The following is a 19,295-nucleotide window of genomic DNA, read 5'->3' on the forward strand; positions in this document are numbered from 1 at the left end:
CCACGGGTAGAAGTTCATCTGATACTGTCCCATCCTGAAAAGTGGGTACTTTGAGAGCTTAGATATCACTGGATTTGTACATATCTGAAAGCAGTCTTGTAATTGGCACGTTGCCGATGGTTTTTTTGAAAAACACTTCTTCTATGGTTGATGGGCTGATAGAACGTAAAGCTGGCAAAAGCAACAGGAGTTTTCCAAAGCGGCAAGGCTGCGTGGGGTATCTGGAATATGAGAAGCCGTGAGAGCATTGTCAGAGCCCCTTTCAAATGGGAATTAACATCTTGAACCTGAACACACACCATTTCCAGTATAACTCCCTGATTTGGGCCTCTTAAATAACATCCTGCCCCTGCAGGAGAGCCCTGGACAGGTACTACTGTTCCTGTCTTGCAGGTGGACTACTTGAGACACGGAGAAGATTAACGACAGGGCACAAATCACATGGTGACTCTCTCTGCATTAGCAAAGGGGTTGAGTTTTTTTCAGAGAAAGAAGAGTCTTAAGAAACATAATACTAACTTTAAACCAAATAACAAACTTAACGTTGCCACTGTAGAAAATGACTATGGCGCTGATGACAAGGACAGTAATAGAACTTTCATTTTCTAGTCCTCAAATCTCCTTCACAAGGCTCCTTCCCTCAAATTAAATGGTTTCTTTTTCTAAGCAATTCTCCAAATTATTATTCAGGCATTATACTTAGTCACTCTCAGGAATAATTCCATCCTTATTACACTGCAAATTAAAGACTAAGTTCTGTTGGGTGGCAGTGCCACCCAACTTTCATGTCAATGAAATTGGCATATAATTAAATATGTGAGAAATTGCTTAACAATTTCTTCTCTTGATGTCCAACATACATCTGTACTCAGATGTGCAAGTTCAATTTCCTGCTGTCTTTAGATGCCTGTAAGCCACCTCCTCACTGCAGACCCTATACTTCTTTAACCAATAGCTTAAAATCGGATATCAATTTGCTCCACAAGGAGGGGTTCCTCCACTGAAACAAACCACCTAAAAAACCAAGCTGCAGGGCGTGCTGTGTGGCTAAGCCAAGTTCAACCCAATCCACAAGGTGCTGGAAACAGAGATATCAAAATTCTTTTAAAGGAATTTGGTAGCTGTGTTTAATTGCCTGGTATTTCCACCCTGAAGATAGAGTCCAGGGGAGCAACTTTCATTCTTGTCTCTTAAAAATAGGAGTCTCTCTCTTCAACTGGATACGAGGCATATAATTCATTATGGGTCTCTGAGGACCTCATTTGGCTCTTACACTAACCAGCTTCATGCATGACCACCATGGATAGGGGCCACCAGACCACATTTAAAAATGTGATAAGAAAATAATGAAATTTATCTACATTAAAACAAAAGAAAACATAAAATACACCATTTTTTCTCCTTGCTGAATATATCTGCCATGCTGAATATATTCTCCCATGTCTCATGTCTTTCTGTCACTTTGGCCACTTTCTCTCGTCAACAGTCCTTCTTCATGCAGAGGGTCTGAGGCAGAGGCTACTTAGACAAGCTGTACCTTGTCTGCAGCATCCACCCCATATGCCAACCATTGCCCATGCTAAGAAACCATTGTGGGAAATAATAATGCTCAGAAAGCATGCATTTTTTGTGAATCCATAGATAATTAATTATTGACTTTCTATGAATAGTTTTCCACTTATTTACTCACCCACTTCCTTTATTCTCTATTTGGGAAAAGGTTGGTTGGCGTCAGTCAACAAGAATTAATTGTCTATTACATGTGGAGTAATGTACCACCCAGAAACAGTAACAATGTGTCTGAGAGAGAAAATCTAACTGCTCAAAACTATTTTTTAGAACATTTATAGCTCTGACTTCATCCATTAGCACAAATAATAAGTTTCTTTTCCCATTTTGAACGTTTTGTGTCTACCACAGAGTTCTGCATTTGAACTTCAGTTATAATATAGTTTTGTGAAATGCCATTTTCTAGCCTTTTCCTGATGTCCTAGATAGAGAAATAATTTACAGAGCTGTAACAATTAGCTCAATTTGCACATTAACTTTTCATTTCAATTTCAGATTTTATTTTCCTAGACAGGAAAGTGCTGGAGGAAAGAAGACTAACTGATTTGAAAGAGCTAAGGAATACAACATCATCATTTATGTCACATGTATGACCCTAGATATTAAGCTATAGCTGTAGCTGTTATCATGAAATAAGAACATCATGCTGAAGCAGAAGTAGTCCTCCTACAGATCATTTTCTTGAGAAGTGGAAAAGATGTAGTGGACTAGTTGTTTCTCTTATATAGAAAGAATGGAATTCTTGTGGAATTCTCCTGGACCACTCTATGGGCAGCTTCTGGTGTGCCAGGCTCCCAGCCCTCCCCCTGGCACACTTCTCTGGCACCTCCCACAACACTGCCACCAGCTCACCGACTGGCTTGCTGCACCCCCTCTTCCCTACTGAAATCCTTCCACCATTCAAGGACCAACTCACATCAGTCAGCTTTTCCAGATTTTCCTCACCCCCTTCCAACTGATCTCTCCAACTTCCCATTTTACTTTTCTCTCCTCTCTGGTGTGAACTGGAGTGACATCTCTGCCCACTGCACATAATGGAAAGGGGCATGTCTTTTGTCTTTTTGGCATCCCACGATGCCCACCTGGAGCCTTGTGCATGGCAAGTACTCAGCAAAGGCTTGACTGAACCAAAGGCTGAGCATCCCATCCTTAGATTGGTGCTCTTAATATCCTATCAGCTCTAAATGTCAAAGGTTAGACTTTAGTGGGAGAAAAGTGTGCAAATTATATACTAGTCCATTTGTCTTTGTTTTGCTTTTTTCATTTTGAACAAACATTGTTACTATAGATATGTTCTGAAATTCAACATGGATTTTAAATTTCAAACTACGGCACTTTACTTTGGAAAAACGTATATACACAATCTTTCAACATAGTTTCAATGATATTCCATGTGCAGGTAAACTTTTATTCATTCAGCTTTCAGAAGAGGATTTATGATACTAAAAAGGAGATTCTAGCAGAAATGGTGTCACTCTGAACTGATAGTGCTGACTTGGGATTTCTTTGACTGCTCATGTGAGGGAGGCACCGATGGCCTCTACCCATTTCATGTAGTTACTCCCACCACAGTGTCTATGGCTGATGTTGAGATGATGGAGGCAGGCCTTCCCAGGTCCCTTTCAAGATCAGTCTAGAGAATAAACAAGAATAGCCAATTCTGTTCTATCTCAGATCCACCACAATCCTGTCTTAGGAAGCTAGAGAGGCTCCAATTGCTCTTGCATCCATTTTGCATCTGAAAATGGAATCAGAAAGTCTACACCTCTTGGTGGGCTTGCCCAATGCTGTTGAAGAGTTTCTACAAATAGCTAGGGCAGCCTCTACCAGAGGGCCCTGGTTGGCCAGAAGTAACCTGTGGTTGCTAGTAGCCAAAATGACAGATACCCCTCACTGAAGCCAAATCGCAGTTATGTTAGAGGTAAAGATGGCTTCTCTAGAAAGTTCTCTGGTCCTTCTACTGGGAGTGGCATCTAAGGAAAGGCATCTACCTTTAATCAAGAATGATGTAACCATTATTTAATATACCAACCATAAAACTTTAGACTTGGCTTTTGATCCTTCCCATATCCATTCATGCAAACATGTTTAACTATCTTGGTTGGTCAACTTGTTCATCCAGGACAGTTGTAATGTTCCTCACAATGCTTTTACTTTGATCACCTAATTTGATTTGCTCTTCTCACCCACCCTGAGAGATGGGTGAGGACATAAATTCTAACTAAATTAACTGGTAGGCAACAGGATAATCAGACACAATGTTTAGATTGGCTTATTCCTGCCTGCTTGCACATTCACAATGGAAGCAATTTTCTTAAGTACATGTTCAAGGCAAACAAGAGTCACCTGGTATGGATGTAGCTGTTGAGAGTTAGCTGAGCCTCATCTTGAAGAGCTGCAATGGCGGCAGCATTCCGGAAACTTCTCAGTTCAGAACCACTGTGTGTAGGAACTAGAAATGAAGACCAGGAAACTGTGATAGGCAACACAGGAAATACTGTGGGAATGCACTGCTCTGGAAATGGGTCCCCTTCAGGAGAGCATGCGGGTCACCACAGCCATTGAAGATGGGGCCAGCGTAAGTAGATCAATTCTCTTGAAAACATCACCTCTTTTTGTGAAGGTCAGTCTCGACTTTGAGGTGGCTGAATTAATGAGGCGGCAAAACTGGAGAAGAAGAGACAGGGATCTGGGTCTACTTACCAGCTTTGAAAGTGACAATGCATTTCAGACAGGCAAATTCAGTAGCGTCTAACCGGAGCTGTCTAAACCGAGCCACCACCTCTTGTAAAGCCTGTATTTCAGATATGATCTTGTTCAGCTTCTGGGAATCTGTGTTGTCACCATTCATGCCTAGAATAAAAATACGGGATAAATATTCTAATATGAAGGCATTTTCATGATTTAATATTGATTTTTGACAAAATCTTGCATATCAATATCTATTCAATTGTCACTCTAAGATATCTGATTCCATGTAAACTGGCTATATTGTATGAAAGTTAATATAAAATCTTCTCTTGGATGATAACAAACACAGTAATTTGCATTTAAATAACAATGCAAGCAGTCATGAATACAACAAAACAACATTATTTGCATTTAAATATAGATTTATAAATGACAGGTATACTCTATTGTTCAGCAGGAATTTGTTATTCTTTACATGTTGTTCTTTTTTCAGTAATGTATTTTTATGGTAATTTCTACAACAAAGTCATTAAATTGTGCAATTCTTACCAGATACAGCCAGTAGAGTGTTAGCATCAACCGGAATGGCCCATTGTGCTATTCCTAGAACAAACAGTTCTCTCCAAGCATCTTCCAAAAGCATCAGCTGTCATACAATAGATGTATAATATAATATAGTGTGTAATTTATAAATTTATAAACAATTTCAGTATGTAAATTTCCATTATTTTAAAAAGTGTTTTAAATGCCTGTCTTTGGTAATTTTTTTTCCAAATAATCTAGCTTTCCCTTATTTCCCATATTTTCCTTTTTGAAAAGGTGCCTATAGATGTGCACATGCATTTGAGAGTCAGCCATTCCAATTCCTCAAAGTTTGCTTCTCTCAGAAGAGGATTCACCCCTTTTGTCCTTATATCCACCCATTCCTGACCACCTAGAAACTTCTTCAGAGACCCAGGATCTAAGAAATATCACCAGTGCATGGGCAGGTGGACTCCCCGGTACAGAAGGCTGTTATTGTCAGGGAGAGGATTCCTGACTAAGCTGACAAGTGTGGGTCCCCATCTTCCTGGAAGGTTGAGGGGGTTGGGTTGGTGAGAGAGGGGAGAGGGAGAGAGAAAGAGAGATAGATCACTAATTCCCAAGAGGCATGTGGAAAATCAGGGTATAATTATGTTAATCGGGTTTTGCTGAGTTTACCTCATCTCACTGCCTGATTTTTCCTAGACTCATAAGTGGACAGCATCAAGGTGCTTGTCATTTTCATTCTAATAAAATGCGCTACTGAATATTTAAAATGAAAATCTGCCTCCTTTCCCAAATTAATATACTAGATTCCACTTCAATGCAGTTTGCTTAGGGCTAAGTGGCAGACAGTAAGTAAATTCTGTTTGGATTAAAGAGTCTACAAATACTTGTTTTGAGGAAAAAAAATATAGCCAATTTGCACACATACAAACACACACATACACATGAACAGAGCAAATGCGCAGAGCCAACCAGTAAACTTGGTCAAAGATAGGATTTAACAGGCTTGAAAAAAATCTCTAGTTTTGAAAGAAATCTCTCAAAACTCAGCCAATTCTGAATGATTAATATGAAAGAATTTCCTTTTAGGAGCTAAGAATCATGCAGGCTTGCTACCAAAATCACAAACAAATGGAAAGTTTGAATTTTCAAATGTGTTATTTTTAAATTTTATCATATTAAGTACAGAAAATAATAATTGTAAAGTGCAAGGTAAACCGTATGTAATTATGGATATATTTCATGCTAGAAGATAAAATATTTTTAACACATTGCCCAGTCTTTCTTTTGTTTTGTTTTTGGGGTGCTGGGGATAGAACTCAGGGCCACTGAGCTACATCTCCAGCTCTGCCCAGTCTTTCTAAAGGAAACATATTTCATATTAAAGCTTACTATTATGCTTTAATTGGGTATAAAATGAAGAGTTAAATCTTTGCCTTTTAGAACTACTTACTAGAACTGGGGGCATAGCTTAGTGGTAGAGCAATAGCCTATAAGATGCCCTGGGGTTCATCTTCAGCATGGAGAGGGAAAGAATAAAAAATAAATAAATAAACCCCTATATATTAGCTTTCTGGGAAATTTGTCATTAATTTCTGTGAGTGCATAGGTAATAGTCAACGGCTGTAAATGCCTCAATTTCTTTTCTTTCCCTTAAAGTTAGAAAAATGCTGGCAGGGGCCATTATTGATATTCCTAACAACAAAATTTCTGGGTTTTGGCACAATGCAATTTTTAGCTGCACATAATTTTCCTGCCTCTGAATGTCATTGTAACCACAGAATTATGCAAAATGCCTATTTGTTTACAAAATGCCTAAAAACACTTAAAGAATCACAAAAGATGCTAGCCTATAGGAGGTGTGCAATGTGCTTTTTAATTTCACATGCAGATGAATCAATAGTTAAAATCTTTAAAATCTCAATGGAAAATATAAAGCTGAGAATATGATGAGACTAATTCCAAAAATCTCATGGGTGAATACTCTTACCACCTTCTATTTCTCACAGTTCCAATGTTCCCAATAAAACACTATTTTTTTCCCAATGGTTTTAAAAAGCATTCACATTTTAAAATTTGAGATTAAATTTGATGTTTCCATTAAACTACAAAAGCGATAATGTTCTTATATGTGTTTTTCATAGATCAGATCCAGCTTTTCTGAAATAACATAATTGCATTTCTTACTAACAATTCCATAGGCAGATAACTTGAATTTTTAGAAAGATGATGGTAAAAATAAATGGTTTCTTCATTATGCCTAAAAATATGCCTACCTTGGTGATTTATCCAGGTACTGAGGTATTGTATCTTTTGATATGCTTGAGGACTATTGCTTCCTTCCCAACCCTCTTTCTTTTTTTTAAATATTTTTTTTTAGTTATAGTTGGACATAATGCCTTTATTTTATTTATTTTATGTGGTACTGAGGATCGAACCCAGCTCCTTGCTAGATGAGCACTCTACTGCTGAGCCACAACCCCAGTCCCCCAACCCCCTTTCTCACAAGATTTCTGTATCCTGTTGATCATACCTGGTCTTGCAAAGACAGCGTGGAAAAAGCTGGCACACTCTTAGCCCACTTGATGCTCATAAAAAGAAGCCTGGCAGCTGATTCACACACTGACTCTGTGGCTACTTCATAGAGATACATTGGGGTACCATTCACTTCGTGGGGGTACTAGGACGGAAAGAGAGACACCTGGATGTGAGAAAACAATAGCTTTGGAAGAAGTGCTACACTTTTGATTTTCTAATTAAAGCAGGGGAGGGGATGGAAAGAAATCTATAGGTTCCCCTTAAATGTACAGTTGCCATAGGTGGGTAAAAACCACACATCTGTATCTACAGAGTTTTGGAAATAATGCCTGTTGAGGAAGGCCCATTTCCACTCTTTGGGGGCTTTTCCCTTCCAGAGGGGTGTCTGGCTTTTCTATCCCCTACAGGAAATTTTCCTTGGGCTGAGCCAAGTGCCAGGCCTGTCTCCCAGTTTAAACAAGAGCGGTTTGCATTTGTGTAAATAAAAATAGATATGAAAAAAGTATAAATTAATAGGCATCCCAAACACAAATATGCATATGAGTATTTTTAGAAAGGATTAGTATATTATGGAAATATTTCAATTAGACATCTTAATCATTCTCAGAGCATTCCCATTCATAACTGACAACATATTCATAACACTACTTTTCCAAGCTTATTATACACATCAAGGGTAAGAAAGCAATATTAAATATTGTGCATGTGTATGTGCCCAGGTGTTTGGCTTCCCTGCAGTGTGGGGCTGCAGCTGGCCCTCCTCTAGGGAAAATCCTGGGCCCTTCTCCCTCTGGAATGGGAACCTTGGTGAGGTATCCGCTGGAGGCCTGGAAAATAGTCCCTAGGTGGCGCCTTCCCAGGTGGTTCAGGCTGTGGCCCTGCAAGTAGGGGCTCAATCTTGATGTAAATCCTTGTGTCTCTTAAGGCAGTAAGGGGAGCAGTAACAGTGCGATCCACACATTTCTCTCTTGCACCACCACTTTGGAGACCCACCACTTTGCCCAAGATAATAGATCCCAGAGATTCACAACTCCAGATGAGCCAACTCCAGATGAGCCAACTGCTTTTTTCTAAAACGAAAATCCGTTCTTCTGGCCTTTGGGAACACCTAAGGCTGCCCCCCACCCTGGGGTTGGACAAGATCCACTCCATCACCAATCACTGCTGGGGTTTCCAAAAGTTGAAAGTTTTTGGCCTCCACCCCAAACTTGCTGAAAGGGAATTTCTGGGTTATGGTTCTGGTATTCCACATTTGTAGCCACTCTACACTACATATGTAGGGCGACTCTACACTAAAGTTTGAGAATCTTTGGCTCAGAGGAGAGAGTGAGAAGCCTAAAGATGAGCACCCAGGAAGTCTTTTGTCTGAACTCATCACAATTTGGAAGAACTAGTGAGCCTTACTTCACCCTCTGCTAGGTTCCAGTCTCTTAGGGCCCAGCAAGACCACTGACCTTGGGCGTGGGCTGAGCCAGGCTCACGAGGGTCTGACGCTCTGGAGTGGCGGACACAGCCGCCAGCTCCAGGCTGTGCGGCTCCAGCTGTGTGACCGCGGTGAAGAAGGCGGGAGCTGGCAGAGCAGCGGACGGGAAGTGCGTGGCTGCCCCGTTCTCCTCCTTGTGTCCACGAAAGTAGAGGGCCACCTGTTTGCGAATGGTGGATGTCCGAGGACCCCTCTCGTGCTGCACAGCTACAGAGATGAACAAGCGGACAACACATTCAGGATCAGAGACGCCGCCCACTTGGCCGCTCGGTGCTCAGCGCCACTTTGCCTCCATCCCATTGTCACTTTAGGGCTGGGAAGTCACCCGAGAGGCGCAGAGAGGGAGGGAGAGGGAATGTGAGCGCAGAAGGCGCTGTGTTAGCGTTTAACTCCTACATTGTATGGATTAGGAAGCTGAGGCCAAGAAGAGGAGCCTGTACCCCAAGGGCCACCATAATATTAGTGTTCTCGGTGGGTTCAGGGCTCATTCTCACTCAGGGGCTAGCAAGTTAACCACAGACTCTTGGGCAGGAGTAGCGAAGTGCCCTAGTCCCCCCCCCCCCAGCCCCCAGGACGGGGAGAGGGAGTGTCACTCACATCTAGGCACAAAGTCTCTGGACAGATATTTCCAGCTCCTCCCAAAAACAACTCCCCGGACCTCCAGACCCACCCCCATAGGAATAGCTTTGGCCTCCCAGGCCCCAAGAGAAAAGGACCCAAGCCCCGGGGACGCTGGGGGATGGGACATGGGAGAGCTCCTCACCGAGTGCGCTGGAGGAAGGCAGGGGAGATGTGACAATTACCACCAACAGTTTAAACAAACAAATTAATTCAGGGCAATCTTCCGCCCGCCGAGCTTGACAACTTGTCAATACAGAAGTTCAACAGGTTGGACGCTCCCTCCTGCCTCCTGAGCTGCGGAGGAAGGAGCTTTCCCGGATAGGCGCCGTGCCTCAGGCGGCTGCCACCCACCCAGGCCTCCTCCACCCCAAGGCCCACTCGACACCCTGTCCCTAGACAGTATTCCGCCCTCCCGCCCAGAACCCCCGGTTCATGCCCGGGGCTGGAGGGCCCTCGCCAGGCCACGATGGGGGACTCAGCTTGGATGCAGTGTATACCCAAGAAGCATCCTGAAGCCCAAGGGGAACCGGGTGTCGGAGGCACCCAAGGCGTCATCCTGTCAAGACGTCACCCCTTTTCTCGCTTTCCTGTAGAACCGAGAAAAGGCTCTGAAAAAGCCTTGACCCGCCTAATGGACCTACTGATTTTGGCATCTGTGAATTTGCAAAAAGGAGCTTGAATTTCCGGATTTCGTGCCTCAATTTCTTCTCCAACCCGCCACCATCTCAGCCACAATCTCCCCCCAAGGAGATTATCTAGACTGAGATTCTGGGGGGAGGAAAACAGTCTTGGGGATGGCAAAAAAAAAAAAAAAAAAAAAAAGCGAAAAGACTAGGACTCAGGACTCAGGTGGGAAATGCTGTGTCTGGAGCTGCGTGAGTTCCCCCCAACGCTGACATTCTGAGGATGCTTGGGGGAGCCAAGTTTCGGATTTGGGCATGGGCCTTGTCCTGGGGAATTTAGTGGGGTGTGTGGGTGACTGGTGAAAAGATGAAGCAGATACGACTGAAAGCCCGAGGCCAATTCCCAGCATCTGGAAAGAAGTGTTGTGTTCAGGAGATGATTTGCATGCATAGGAGTGCCATGTATTATCTGAACATATAATTTACTTACTACTCAATCAACATTAGAAGAATAAAGGGATGTACTGATTACCATCTTTGTTCATGTTGACTTCCAAACACTTCTTCAGCCGACACGCCCTGCACTGGTTCCTGTGTGTCTTGTCTACCGGGCAGCCTCCCTGGAACAGAGCGCAGGAGGTCAGCGGCCCCCCGGGGGACTAGAAGCCCCCTCTAGTTCCAGGGCGAGAGGAAAGGCATAGGGACCTAGCCAGACCGCAGACCTGGGGGCAGCAACCGCAAGCTCAAGAGACTTGGGCCAGGTAGCGAGCTAGGGTTCCCGGGCCCACTGCAAGTGGGTTAGCCCCTGATTCTTGGGATCGACAAGAAGGAAAAGTCCTCCTCTCAGCAGGTGAAGGGTCAGAAAGCCTGGTTTGCCATATCCCGCAGGGCTGAAAGAAGAAGGGCAGTTTCGCCAGTAGCAAAGTGGTTTGTAACGAAGAGACTTTTCAGGACCCAAGACAGCGACTTGGCCCTGAGCTTGGGAGCAGTCTTGCGGGTCAAGATCCACCCTACATCCTCCTCCCTGCTAACTATTCTTTCTGCTTTCAGGTCTCCAGTCTACCTCTTTTGCCACTTTCTGGGTGAGCCCATTTATCTGACAGATAAATCTTTCCTGTTCATTCTCCACTGTTCTGTTATCTCACTTTTGCTTTTGTACTTGAGGCCATTCTTATAACCAGCTTGTCGAGACAGCTCTCAAGTCTTAAAAACTAGCCTCAGCTCAGATTAATGGAAACACAGGCATTCCCAGGGAGTGAGAGAAAAGCCAGAGTGCGTAGGATGGCAAGGCCTTCCTACAAAAGATGAGGGGATGAAGGGAAGAGCCCAAGGTCTGGGGAACATCTAGAAATGTCTACTGTGTGAATACACACTCCTGTATAAGTACTTGGACTGTCTGACAAAAAGATAATAGGGACAGATAGTACTAGCATAAAAACTGACAAATGGGTAGTTGCCACTTTAGAAATATTTATCCCACACAAGTAAGACAATAAGTGTTTTACCTAGTGCAATTTTCTGGGGAAAAAGTATTGACCATAAAAACAGGAAATTTACAGGTTAGGTTTCTTTCAGAATTTATTTAGTGTTAGGTGTAATTACTGAGGGAACATATGCATAGATACATAAAGAGGAATATGTACTTTTTATTTTTTTTAATATTACTTTTGATGGTGCTGAGGATCAAATCCAGGTCTTTGAGTATGCCAGGCAATCACTTTACCACTGAGCTACATCCACAGGCTGTGCATAGTTATTTTATTCACAGAAAATATCAAAGAAATTTGGTGCTTTCCTATATTTATATAAGTTGCCATCATTGCATTTGTAGTGGGAAGGAAGAAAATAAAATATATGTCTTTATATTTTGCTTCATATACTCTGAAATAGGAGCAAGTACATTTGCTCCTGAAATATCCCTTAGGGAAAATTACACACTTGAATGTTTAGTTTTATATGATTATACGCCTTCAATTAAAAATATGTTGCTTTGGGCCAGGGGTCTAGCTCAGTGGTAGACTGCATCCTTAGCATGCATGAAACCCTGGGTTCAATCTCCAGCACCAAAAACAAAGCTAAATAAAATAATATGTCTATTTGTTTAAAGTAAAGATGGAGACAGTTCATAAAAATGTCTAAATGTCTTCATTGCTATTAATGACAAATTGAAATTTTATTTACCTAGTCTTAAAACAAAAGAGAGGAAAGAAAAAAAATAGTTTCTAAGAGTGTTCTTCAAGGCATTTTGGGCCAGTATAATAACTCAATGTAAAGAGATTTAAAGAACTTATTAAATATAATCAAAGGTTTGTCCCCAAATGATATCTTCCCAGTATTCTGATAAATATGCAAATGCAAATTAAAAACCTTTATTAGTACTTAAGTGTGTCTTCACATCAGATAAAATGTGTATAAATATCTGAAGGCTGAGAGAAGAAGGAATGAGCGCCTCAGCTCAGCCTCTTTATTCTCTTCGCAAGAAAAGGAACACCAGGCCTGATGAGTCTATTATCCCTCCTGTATAAGTACTTGGACTGAAATCAATATATGTGGATGGCCACCTCCTTTTAAAATATCAAGCATAACATCTGAGGCTTCCCAATTCTGCATGTTGCACAAAAGTAAAAGATTATCAAAGTAGAAGCCTGTTCAAATCTGAAAGCACACAGTAATCCCAGCCCTGTGGAGCTACTGGGATACAGTCCTATGTCTGTTTATAAGGTGATGTGTCCATAAGATGAAGCTAGAAACAGACACAGATCTCAGTATTCAATTAAACAGGTAACAGGGCTGAAGAGTTGAAAATGACATCCGAATGCAAATATGTTCATGTATTTGCTACCAATTCAAAGCTATCAGAAATTGATATGAGCAGACATGCCTGCAGAAAAAGAAGTCAGAATAATTCACTAGCATCAGATGAGGTGTGCATGTGCTCATGTGTATCATATACATTAATTAGTGAAAGCCTTGTGTCATTTTGGATACCAAAGGATGCCTCCTGACTAATGCCCTCTCAGGGATCTTCCCAGGAATGAAGGCAGAGACTCTGTACTGAGGGTCTGTATGTCTGGCTAAAGAGAGAGCAAAGTGTACTAACAGAAGGTTTGATCTCCTAGGTTGAAATAAGCTTATAACTGAGCTGTAAACTGAGTCAATCAGGGGTTTTAGCTCACGGTGTCTGAAAGCTTTGGCTCATACTCAGTTCATACCCTGAATGCCCTGTTTCTTGAAGACTAAAACACAATTAGCACATCTTCTAAGCAGAAAGGGTGGAAGGAGATATGGGAATTTGGGAAGGAGCCCAGTTACACCCTCTTTGAGTCTTCTTCCTCACCCTGCCCTTTTCTGACAAGGCCCTGCTAAAGTAACCTGGGTGCTGAAGCTCCATCATCCACTTTCATAACAGCTCTGCTTCTCCCTAGCTGAAAAGGGATGGCCCATCTCAGAGCACCGCCTCTGTCTTCCAAGTAGCTAAGTCTTAGTAGTGGTGACCTTGACTCATATGCCCATGTGCCTTTACTTCTGCCATCCCAGCCAGTGGTCAGTAGACTGAACCTGGGTGCTGCTAGAAATGGGGGTCAGGTGGGCAGGCAATTTAAGGTAGCCCTTTCTCCTGCTTGATTCTTGTGGTTTAGATTCTAAAGTTCCTTAGGTCTCCTGGGTAGGCTTGTAGCCACTAGGCAAGGGCCTTACCCAGTGTCAAAAATCTGTTAGGGGATTAAAAAAAAAAAAAAAAAAAAGTGTAAGAAGGCTATGAGATTTCAGACTTCCTCTTGAAAACTCATCTGTCTTCCCTCACCTTATCCGGCCTTTCCAGAGCCAAAGGGCCTCCCAGAGCTGGGGCAGGAAGGAAGGGAGAGGAAGGGAGAGGCCGGGGCCTGGCCTCTCCTCTGCAGCATGGAAACGCAGAGGAGGCCTTGGCACAAAGGAAGGGGAGGTATCAGAGGGGAGCCGGGCAGTGCAGCCCTGGCTAAGGTACCTGGTTTCCAGATTTGCAGACATATGTCCTATTCCTTCGGATACTCCTCTTGAAAAACCCCGAGCAGCCGTCGCAAGCGTAGACCCCGTAGTGTTTCCCCGAGCTGCGGTCACCACACACTTTGCAGGGGATATCTAAAATGCGGCCTGAAATGGCAGGGAAGACAGGGTGTGTGGGGCGGCGGGTGGGGGGGGGGGAGCGGTAAGAGGCAAGAGGGAGAGGAGGGCGGAGAAGAGGGAGGAAAGGGGAGAGGGAGAGAGAGATGCTAAGCAATCTGACCTCTGAAGGGATTAGCATCGAAGCTGCGGTAAAAGCAAATAATGAAGTGATTTTATAGCCAAACTTTTTTTCCTTGAGCAAGTGTCAGTTTCCTACAATGAGCATTATTCATGCACCGCTACATGTATTTGGGTCTCCCCTAATCGCCGAGACCCATTTTGGAATAAAAGATTACAGCAGGCCCGGGCGGCAGCACTGCCCGCCGCTGCCTTTCTGCTCCGCGGAAAGTTTGGCCGCCTCCCTCCTCAGCTCTTGCATTTAACAGAGAAAGTTGTTAGTGAGCGCGCGAGGAGACAAACTTGAAATGTAAAAGGGAAAAGAAGAAAAACAAACACGGCTGGAACCCGGGATGGCAGCTGGAAGGCAATCGAGTTTTCTCGGAGCTCTGCCGGGCGGTTGTTATTATTAGGATTATTATTGTGATGCTAATACTCAGATTATTAATGATAATAAGGGTAGTGGTAATTGCCCAACTTTCTCTTTTTACCTATTAAGAAAATGCTTGGTGGAGCGCTTTTGAGAAATTATTATTATTTTTTAGGATAAAAATTTCTGCGTAAAGTAGCACGGGTCTAGGAAGAGAGAGGAGGGCGACATTAAGTTGTCCCACGATAGCGTGGGACGCCATCTCTTCTACTCCCCAAGTTCTTTTACCCTAAAAGACCGGCCTTCTCTTATTTAATCCTAAGTGAGTCTTCCTCCGGGTCGTTCTGCCGCAGGCAGAGGCTGATTTTTTTTTTTTTAAGGTTCTAATTTCTCTAGGCTGTTTCCCCACCCCCACTGAAGTCCTGCTCCAGAGAACTTTACTTGGAATTCCCCCTGAACCTGGGGTGGTCGCGACCCCTGGGGGAGTTAGGGAGAGGGTAATATGCAAAAATTCAGAAAGGGGGGGAATTGTTTTCCTCTAAGGTTCAAGAGTCCAACAAGTGCCTGAATCCGTTTATTGGGATTTAGAAATCCTTCCTTCCGTAAAACAAAGGGAGTATTTTTAAAAGTGTTAACACTTTAATAAAATATTACTTAATAACAATTAACTTATTAACACTTGATTTTCCCATCGCTACCCGTCGAAAGGCCTCCGGTCTGGGCCCGGGAGACCTCAGGCCTCTTGGGAACTCGACAGCTGCTCCCAGAGCACTTAGATTGGGGTCGGGAGAGGCCAGAGACCACTCAGCGAGGGGAACTAGGAAGGTGAGGACGCGGCCTGGGGAGGGACCCGGAGGCATCCCAGGTGGAAACTCGCTTGGACTCCGACGCGTCGGGTCGGGCTTGCACCCGGGGCCGGGGCCTCAGCCTCAGGTGGAGGGGGGAGAGAGGAGGAGCGGGCTGTGAGGGGAGGTGGGTAACGACCAGGCTCAGCCCGGGTAATTACAACCCCGCCGCAGCACCTGCCTATAGAGCCACCAGTGACCCGTCAAAAAGAGTAGCATGGGAATTCGGACCGCGACAAAGGACGGTGGGGGGAGGCGCTCGGCGCTGCGGCCACCGCCTAGGCGCCCCCTCTCCCGCCGGGCGGGAGGGGAGGTTGTGCTAGGGGAGGGAGGGGCCGGAGAGAGCCCACGGAGGCCACAGCGGGTCTTGTCCTCAACCCCCTCAGGGAGTCTGTCACTGAGCCCGGAGGAATTCACGGCCGCCCAGGAGCCGGGCCAGCTCTGCTGCACCGCTCTCACTCGGGAAGCTGAAAATTTGGTTTCCGTCTTTTGCCACCATCCTCCCCTGCCTATCACACGCGCTCTGGACGCGTTGGAGTCCGTGTGGGGGCCCAGCAGTAAAGTCGCCCCAGCTGTCCTCCTCTTCCCCGGGGCACTCTTGATGATGCCAAGATGAGTGTGTGGGAGGAGCAGTGACGGGGTCTTCCCCGCTTCCCATCCAGACCGGAGGCCAAGGACACACTTCCCTGGAGAATCCGATGGGGGTGAAGGGATTGGTGACCCTTCTCTGGCTCTCTGGGCCCGGACTCCCGGTTGGTGGCTACTTGGGCCACCACCGCTGCAGGCCGGCCTTGCCTTGGGGGCAGACCTCGGTGCCGAGGCTCCTGGGGCAGATTAGAGACAGGAAAATGGGCTGGGGCGGGGCCCAGGAGGGAGGGACGCGAAAATTCCTGGGCATAGCGGGTCTGTGCCTCAGATTCCGCCACCCAGCCACGTTAGGGTGACTTGGGGTCACGAGACACACTGGTTGACCCTGTTGCAAAGCTCCTCTCATTTAGCAAGCCGAGCGAGCTCCGACCTGAGGCGAGCCGGAGTTTCCTCAGGCTGGAAAACCGTTCTTAACTTCCCTCGCCAGGGGGTCCCCTCGGGGCTTTTTGTGTGTCATAATTGCCTAAAGATATATGGCAGCTTCGATTACTGTAATTACCATCAGAGGCTGTTGAAAGAAGTTAGTCTGGGCTGCAGGGGTGACTGGCCAGGGTCTTGTTACCACCCAGGCGGGGCTCCGGGTGACATCGCTCTGCCCTCCAACTGCGCGAAGCCGAGCGAGGCGGGAGATGAAGACCTCCGCAGTCCAGCCCGGTCCTGACCCGGCCTGCTGCGCGCCGACCCCCTCGCCGCCCCCGGCTGGAGGGCCGCAGGTTTCGGGCAGGCTGCAGCCACAGGTCTGAAGAGCGCCTGGGCGCAGCAGCGCTGGGGGCCGGGGCTGCTGTCCTGCCGGCCTAAGCAACCTCAGCAGCGGCGTCCAACTTGAGCCGGGCTTAAGGCTTCCAAGGTCGAATGCAGGCTTGGCAAGTTGGGACGCTCTCAAGTTTCCCTAATGTGCCCACTCTGCCTTCTCCCACCCCCAAATCCTGAGGGTCCGCCTGTAGTCCAGTCCACACAGAGGGCTTGCTCACTTCCTGGCCACTGAGCCCTCACCTTTCAAGCCCCCAGTTATCTCTGCACCCCAAGAGGGCAAAAGAGCTCGAGGATTCTTACTTCCAGGGCGGGAACTGAGGGCCTGTCCCGGGGCGAAGGAGCCAGGAGGCCTGCCCAGGCCCGAGAGCTTCGTTTTTTGAAATAGACTTGGAACGCCCCAGGAAAGGCCTCCTTCTGCGCCTCCAGTGAAGGGCAGGCACTCCGGGAACTGGGGCAACAACAACGGAGCCCGCCTCACCTCCCGGAGATTCTAACAGCGACGGCAAGGATAGGCCCCAGGGACCCGCCAGTCCTGCGCAAGGGTCGGCTGTGTGTTCCCATCGCGGCTAAGATCCCTTCTCTTCTCTCTCTGCTCTAGCCCGAAATATTCCTCCTTTTCTCTTTTTGTTAACACTCACTTTGCTCTAATTTTTTTTTAAACGGCATTACCCTAATCAAAACAAGTGAACAAAATAAAAACACCACCTACTTCTTGCGGGGGTGGAAGGTAGGGGCGGGAATTGCATCCCTCCTAAGTGGAACTTCATTACCAGTCCTCACAAGTATCTCGGACTCTCCCAACTTTCAAAGACTCTGGACAATGAGGGCGAGTGAGGGGGGGAGGGGGCGGGAAGGACGCACTGAGCGTCAAAAATGTTATAGGCGAAAACCACACCGGCGGCGGAAGAACTCCGGGATGTGAGGGCTGTGGCAGCCACAGCCCTGTACACTGGAACCCGCAGCCGCCGACCCGGAGAAGGCGGGAACTGAAAAGCCTGGGGGGAGATCCGAGCCCCGCGGCCGCGCTTTCCCAACGCCGGCGCAGGCCTGCACATTCTCGGGTTCCGCTGGGATTGCACACACAAATGTCCTCACGCTCACAAGTAGCCCTGCAGTCCCGCAGTGGGGTGGGTAGAGGTCAGCTGCGGGTTGGCAGTGGGTGAGAGTGGCAGCGGCCAAGGAAGTTTGAGGAAGGAGAGAGCGCGCGGAGGGAGCAGGCCGCGTACTCCTGCCTCTGCTGAGCTTCGGCTCGAAAAGTCCTTGGGATTAGGGATTTGGTTCTCTCTTTGCTAGAGTGGTTCGCCATACTTTAAATTCCCCAGTTATGACCTACGCGGATTTAGGATTAAAGAAAATGTGACTTTTAAATTGTTTCTGCTTCCCAGTTTTGCAGGATTATTTGAAATAGCTAGAAAAGGGGTGCAAAGCATTCCATTCAAAATCCGCTTTGCAGAGAGTTGCTTTTGCGCGCTGGAGCTCCGAGTTTTGAGCGAATGTGTTATTGTGCTGCCGCCTGGAGCTGAGGCCCAGTTCCCGCCCCCGTCGCACCCCTCCCATCCCCAGCACCTGGCGGCTAAATGGAAACAACTCGCTGGACTGGTGGGCTGAGTGGGTCGCAACCTTCTCACCATACCAGAAAGAGGGAGAATCTAGCAATCCAGAAGCAACGAAATTGCTCTCCACTCTCCATGAAACTATCCGACTCACGGTCTACGAGGACCTGGGCCAAAGGGCACTCGCCCGCGGACGTCCCTTTCGGGAGCTCAGGAGCCGCAGCGCACCGAACAGGATCTCCCCGGCCTCCCGCCAGCCCGCCCCAGGCTGCGCGCCTGGGCCCCACCGCGGCGGGGAGAGGTACCCACTTGTTGATCCTGCCGGCTTGCTCATGCTGGCGGTCCCGGGGCGGAGCGGTTGGTGGGCACTGCCGGAGTCCCGGCCGGCAGCGCCCGCCTCGCTGCCGGGCGCCGCAGCTCGCCAGCCGCCCTCCAGCCTGCAAAGCTTCGGGGCCCGACAGGTGGGTATCGGTCGCGCGCGGCGCTGCTCTCCCGGTGCTCAGAATTCGTTCCACGGTGGAAATTTAAGCATCCTTAAGTTTCTTCCCGCCTCTTGCAAAACTGCGGCTGCTGGAATTGCTGCTTAAGATGGACATACACATGGACAGACAGATGGAGAGATGGACAGGAAGGCTGAAGAAGGGAGGACAGTACGAGAAGGGTATTGAAAGACAGATGGAGACACGAAAATGGTCTGCCTATGGAACAAAAAGGGTAAAATCCCTCTCTTTCCCCATTCCTGTCACTCAGTCTTCCACCTCTCCCTCTACATAGGCATGCAGAGTGTGGGCAGATCTCTACAGACCGCTGGTCCTC

The 19,295-nt window shown here is 46.4% G+C and overlaps 1 protein-coding gene across 1 annotated transcript; it reads right to left on the reverse strand.

Moving 5' to 3' along the window:
- Window positions 1–58: 58 nt before the first annotated feature.
- Nr2e1 (nuclear receptor subfamily 2 group E member 1) lies at window positions 59–18,813 on the reverse strand. The gene is made up of 9 exons (XM_076859877.1): window positions 18,789–18,813; window positions 14,036–14,181; window positions 10,586–10,673; window positions 8,781–9,016; window positions 7,322–7,468; window positions 4,810–4,906; window positions 4,273–4,422; window positions 3,916–4,021; window positions 59–221 (listed from the first exon to the last, which is right to left on the reverse strand). Exons 1-9 carry the CDS (start codon window positions 18,811–18,813, stop codon window positions 59–61), a joined length of 1,158 nt encoding a protein of 385 aa, XP_076715992.1.
- Between the last annotated feature and the right edge of the window lie 482 nt (window positions 18,814–19,295).

Source organism: Callospermophilus lateralis, chromosome 6 (assembly GCF_048772815.1).
Source record: "Callospermophilus lateralis isolate mCalLat2 chromosome 6, mCalLat2.hap1, whole genome shotgun sequence".
NCBI classification, from domain to species: domain Eukaryota; kingdom Metazoa; phylum Chordata; class Mammalia; order Rodentia; family Sciuridae; genus Callospermophilus; species Callospermophilus lateralis.